The sequence below is a fragment of the Cryptomeria japonica genome, chromosome 2 (genome assembly GCF_030272615.1).
Source record: "Cryptomeria japonica chromosome 2, Sugi_1.0, whole genome shotgun sequence".
In the NCBI taxonomy this organism is placed as follows: Eukaryota; Viridiplantae; Streptophyta; class Pinopsida; order Cupressales; family Cupressaceae; genus Cryptomeria; species Cryptomeria japonica.
In genome coordinates, this window is record NC_081406.1 from 263,358,520 (window position 1) to 263,364,519 (window position 6,000).

The following is a 6,000-nucleotide window of genomic DNA, read 5'->3' on the forward strand; positions in this document are numbered from 1 at the left end:
TGGAAGGTATAAATGAGAAAGTTATCGAGCCAGTAACTATATTTTGTGACAATACTAGTGCCATTAACATTTCAAAGAATCATGTTATGCACTCTAAGACAAAGCACATCTCTATCAAATATCATTATCTTAGAGAAGAAGCTCAAGAGAAGAAAGTGGTGTTGGAGTATGTTAGCACAAAGGAACAAATAGCAGATATCTTCACCAAGCCACTACCAAGGGACACTTTTGAGTATCTCAGAGGTAAGTTAGGGGTCCTACCCCTATCTTCTACTCACTGACTGAGTTCAGTGAAAGCATCAATTCGATGACTCTACAAAATATCTTTTAGAAGTTGATGCCGATTTACACACTTTAGGATGTTTTCTAAAGGTGTACAGGAAATAATACATGGAACAGGAATTGAAGACACAAATGCTCTGACTGAGACTAAAGTTGACACATAACAACAGAAAATCACTTCATACAGGAAGAAATTATGTTTTAGTTCTTTACTTTTTGGCATTGTTGTCAAAGGGGGAGAAGACTGAGGAAAAAGCAAGACTGGAGAAGAGGAGAAGACTAATGTATGGGGGAGAATTCTGATGACAGAAGGAGAGCATTTCAGCATTTCAAAATCTCACAACAATCCGAATCAATTAGGTCAAATCAATTGGTTTTGCCATCAATGCCAAAGGGGGAGATTGTTGGCATTTGGCATTATAACAAACAAGGAGAGATTGTTTCCATTTCAATAAGGATATTGAGAAGGTTGTTGATGATTATGGATATAACTGATTAAGGATGTTTACTGTCTTAATATTATTATTTTGTCATTGATGTCAAGAAATTGATTTTCTATTCAGTATGATGTTGCCATATCTTGAGAAGTATGATTTGATGAGTATAAAGATGTCGGTAAAAGACACAGAAAGAATATGATGAATAAGGGGAGAAATAAGTTATTCAATGGGCAACTATTACCAAGCTAGACAATGATGAGATCATGATGATTAGATTGTTTTGATATCCTATATATGTTATTGATTGAAAGGTTAATACTATACTATGTTACCAAGCAAAGAACCTAGTCAGTAAACCCTAAGGAACCTAGTCGGTAAACCCTAAGGTTATTGCTATCGGTTAATGAAGGCAAAATGTCTACCGAGTGAAGTTTAGTATTTACCGAGTTGCAACCGAGTAATAACAAAATACATTAAATGATTACATGCATTATTTAATGAAGGAAGCTGATGAGCTAGCTATGATTAAATGATTGGTATGTCATGAATGAAGTTTGTTAAAGAATCTATGGCAAAGGAAAATCGGTAGGAAGATCTACAACTTAGATTGAACCGCAATACCCTAGCACAAGTTCCAAGAAATGTATGCAAGTTCTGAGGCAGGGTAAAATGTTTTCAGATCAAAGGATACATTGAACCTGGACAAAGTTTGAAGATCTGATGGCTATGATTGATCATGGGAAATGTGATCAAGGAGATTAAGCGGTTGGCGAATTGTTTATAAATAGGGAACTGTTGATAAACAATGTATGCGGGCAAGTGTATGGATAGGGATGCTACATAGTGATTACCGAGCACAGAAGCTTGAAGATCTGTTTTGAATAACAGAGTATAGAGCCCAACAGATGGACAAGATTAGTTCTATGTCTATATTGTATTGAGCAAATAAGAATCCACTTTAGCATTTTAGATGTGAATTTGCAGATAGATTTTTATTACTGTTATTTAGTGAAGTGACAGAAAATCTCTTAACCGAGTGGACTTAACCGTCTTATTTGTAAAACCCTCTAGCAAGGTGACATTCTGATTGAGTGTTTGAAATCCTTTAACAAGGTCACTTCTAACAAGGTGAAGATCCTAACAGATCTGAGGGAAATCCCTTAACCGGGTCACATCTAGCAATGTGTTTTGTAATCTTTAACAGGATTTGCTTTTAACCGAGCATACTCTAGAAGAGTATATTTCTTAGTGGGTCCGAAATCCCACAGTGGTTTTTCCCTATTTGGGTTTCCACATTAAATCTGGTATTATGAGTGTTATGATGTTTATATGCTTTTGAGTTTGCATGTTTAGCAGTTTTGGTTATATTACTGAAGTATATGTTACTGAGGTTGAATATGATGTCATTATGGAAGATTAAGTTTGTATGATTCAACCCCCCTCTCATCTTATTAGCTTGGCATTTGTACTTATCTTTAAGTATCAGAACTATCATTAAATTAATATCCCACTCAAAAATCCCAATAAAATAATATTTAAATTTTCAAAATAAAACATATATTTAATATTTATTTTCCAGCTCACAATTTATCCTTCCACCAAATAACAATTAAAAATTAAAACAATTAACAATAATATAAATATATTTATTACTAAGAATAAGAGCACTTTAAAATATTAAATTAGTTAATTATTAATATGAATATCCCACATAGGTTATTTTTATATTAATAACTTAATACATATAAAATACCACTACAAAACTAATTAGACCCCAGCATTAAGAAATAACATTTGAGCAATAAACTTACCATCCATATAAGATTCTGGATAAGAAGGAGCTTCGGACATGATGAGCTCTACGCAAGCAAGGTGGCTTCGAGTGGGAAATTTTTTCAAATTTCATGGCGAAAGACTCACCAGGTTTGGTCAGGTGCTCAACAAAGATGGTAGAGGCTCAATGGGAGACAAAAAATAGTTTTTGATTGGTTCAGGTCTAATATCTAACTCTTCCACTTGGTCGAACAATATCCCTTTGAGATCAATTAGAATAGATGGTAATAGTGAGAGGCCTGGGGTTTGGAGGGGTCGTAGTGATTTTGGATTCTTTTGAAACAATGGGACAAGACCTCATTGCTATCACCCTAGTGCTTGGCGTCCCCCGTGTTGGACTTGGGAGGGACAAAATAAGGAAAACCCTCCTCGAAGACACGATGAGGCTGATCCTTTTGTGGGGTTTCGACCTGTACGATAGACGGGTAGGCGACTGTCGAAGGATTTTGGTTATGCCAGAATGTGGGCTCCTTGTGAAGGGGACAAGAAGAAGGTAGAAATGAAGATATGGGTTCCCAAGGAAAAGAAAAATACGGGAACCGCATCCAAGGTATGTTCTCAACCGCCTTCAAATAGCTCTCTAGTTATTAATATTGATCATTCGGGGTGGAATGATGTTGTCTACTGGCATAAGGAGAAAGGGTTTTTCTTCAAATGGGTCGGGGAATGGCTGGGCTTGGGGAGAGTGAAGCAATGGTGTGCTCAAAGTTGGAATTGCAAGGTAGAGATCAAACCTTTACCAAATGCTTTTTATTTGGCAATCTGTGAAACAAGGGTGGATAAGACATGGATTTTGCTGAATGGACCATATATGATGGGAGGAATGGGTTTTTTCCTTAATGAGTGGGAACCCAACTTAAACCCACTTCAGGAGAAGATTGGAGAAGTCCCTATGTGGACAAGATTATATAATATTCCCTTTGAATTTTGGGATATGTATACTCTACAGGCCATTGGCAACAAATTGGGTAAATTTATTCAGGCTGCTGAAGGGGTTGAGAGTAAAGATTTCAGTTTGTATTATAGAATTTGTGTGAGAAGGAATATTTCAAACCCACTCCCCAAAGAGATTGAGTTGTGCACAAATGTGGGGGAGGTTGAAGAAATGGTTGAAAGGTACAACATTTGCAAATCCTTTGGGCATACTGACCTAGAGTGTTATAAAGATGAGAAAGGTAAGTTAGGATTCTCTGAGGTGTATTTGAACAAGGTGATTGAGATGGCTTTGTGTAGGGAGGTAGTGTCTGAGGATAAAAAAGAGTTGGAGAGGGGTTTTGTGGCGACTCAGGAGGATTGCATGGGGAAACATTTTGGAGATAATGAGGAATGTAATCCTACGGGGTTTTTTTGTCGGGATGATGAATTACTGAGAGACCAATTTGGTCAGTCATTTATTGTTGGACAACAAGTGTAAGGTATTCCTAATAATGTAGAGAAGATTGTACATACTCCTGTGGTTCCAACTAGTGGGAGGAAGTCAGTTTATGATTCATAGAAGAACCCCTCAGATGAGCCTATGCAAGTGAAACCAAACGAAAGGATACACGAACAAATGATTACTGTGGATGTTATTCTTACCCCCACAAAAAACTCTTCAGTGCCAGAAAAAATAGTTTATACTCCTCTTGGTGACTTTTCACCACCACGGGCGGAAGGAAATCCCTCTAAGGGATTCAAGAACAAGATTTTGGATTCTTCGGTTATACTAGAGGAGGAGATTATGTGCAGAACCCTTTTTTAGAAGTAAGATTATAAAGAAAGGAGTGGTGGGGTTCGTCCCTCGGCTGGGGGATGTGATAAGTTTTCTGAATCTAGGGCAATCTATGGAGGGGACAAATCTGGGAGCGACTCTCTTCATGAAAAGCAAAAGAGAGCAAGGAGTGATGAAGACATTGAGGAGGATACAAAGAAGGAATTTTCATTTTCAGATGGAGAGGCTAGTGTAAATTTTGATGAAGAGGATATTTTGGAAAAAAGAACTATGAGCCAAACCTGCTCAAAGATTCAAAAAACCGTTGATTGGTGAGAAGAAAAGAAGGGGGTGGATGTCAAATAGGCTTAGACTAGAAATGGCTGGTAGGACCAAAGGACAAAAGAACTATGATCCGGGAAGGGTATTAACCTTCCTAGGGGGGCAATGAAGATCCTATCTTGGAACGTCAGAGGCTACAATGCCTTTGATGAATGTCGCTTGATCAAGTAATGTCTTGATCATGAGCGATCGACTTAGTTTTTTTATAGGAAACAAAATGCAAACGGTGGAATTTGAGTTATTGATTAGATAATGGAAGAAATGGAATGGTCTTTGTATTGATTCTGTGGGGGCTTTGGGAGGTTTGGCTGTCCTAGGCAATCCTCATAAGGGTTCGGTGTCCTCTATTGGCGGTGGCTCCAATTGGAAGCTCCTAAAATTCCAAGGGGTCGATCAAGATTTGGTGTTTTATTACATCAATGTGTATGAATTTGTAAGTACCATCCACAAGAGAGAATTAGGGTGTACCCTTTCCAATGAAATCCAGAGGTTTGTTTCATCACTTATTTTTGTGGGAGGGATTTCAATGCCACAATATGTGCATCTGACAAGGTTGGGGGAGTTGGGGGCATCAAACAAATTCAGGTAGACTTTCAGAATTTTATTTTTGAAAATAATATGGAGGAAATAGACCCTAGAAAAGAATGATTTACTTGGACTAATAGAAGGTTTGGCTTCTCCAATTTAGTTGAGTGATTAGATCAATTTTTGTGGTTGGTGCTTAGGAGTTGTGCCCCTTTGTCTTTGAGTCTTTCATTTTGTCTTACTTTGGTTCAGATCATTATACCATTTCCCTTCACATTCAAACTGATAACATTCCAATTTGACCCCCCTTTAAATTTGAGATGATGGTTCAAAGAGCTGGACTTGTTGAACCTAATTGAATCCTGGTAGTATAATGCTTCAGTTGTGGCAGGTACACAGGCTTTTTGTTTTTTTAGAAACTTCAATTTGTGAAAGAAAATCTTAAGAAATGGAATAGGATTCATTTCAAGAATATTTTTTTGGACAAGGAGCATATTGAGAAAGAGTTGGATAGTTTACATGAATCAGTCATTTAGAAAAGGGATGCATGATGTTGAATTTCTACAAGAGAAGAGCCTTTTGAAAGAATATTCTGAAATCTTGGCCAGAGAAGAACAATATTGGAAACAAAATTCAAGGGAAGGTTGGCTCAAGGCTAGGGATAGAAATACAAAATTCTTCCATGCTTCAGTGAAAGCCAGAAGATTTAGGAACAAAATTTTAGAGATTAAAGATCGGCATGGGAATTTGTTGTCCAAAAGGGAGGATATCAATAATGATGTAGTTCAACATTTCTCTACACTTTTGAATTCAGATGAGAGAATTGTTAGGAACTTTGATGGTTGATAGTTCTGATACTTAATATAAGTATAGATCCAATAGCCAACA

The 6,000-nt window shown here is 37.1% G+C and overlaps 1 protein-coding gene across 1 annotated transcript; it reads left to right on the plus strand.

Annotated features, from left to right (window-relative positions):
• The first annotated feature begins 3,015 nt into the window (after positions 1 to 3,015).
• On the plus strand, positions 3,016 to 3,969 carry LOC131859923 (uncharacterized). The gene has a single exon (XM_059214211.1). The coding sequence runs from the start codon at positions 3,016 to 3,018 to the stop codon at positions 3,967 to 3,969; it is 954 nt and encodes a 317-aa protein (XP_059070194.1).
• Positions 3,970 to 6,000: the final 2,031 nt, after the last annotated feature.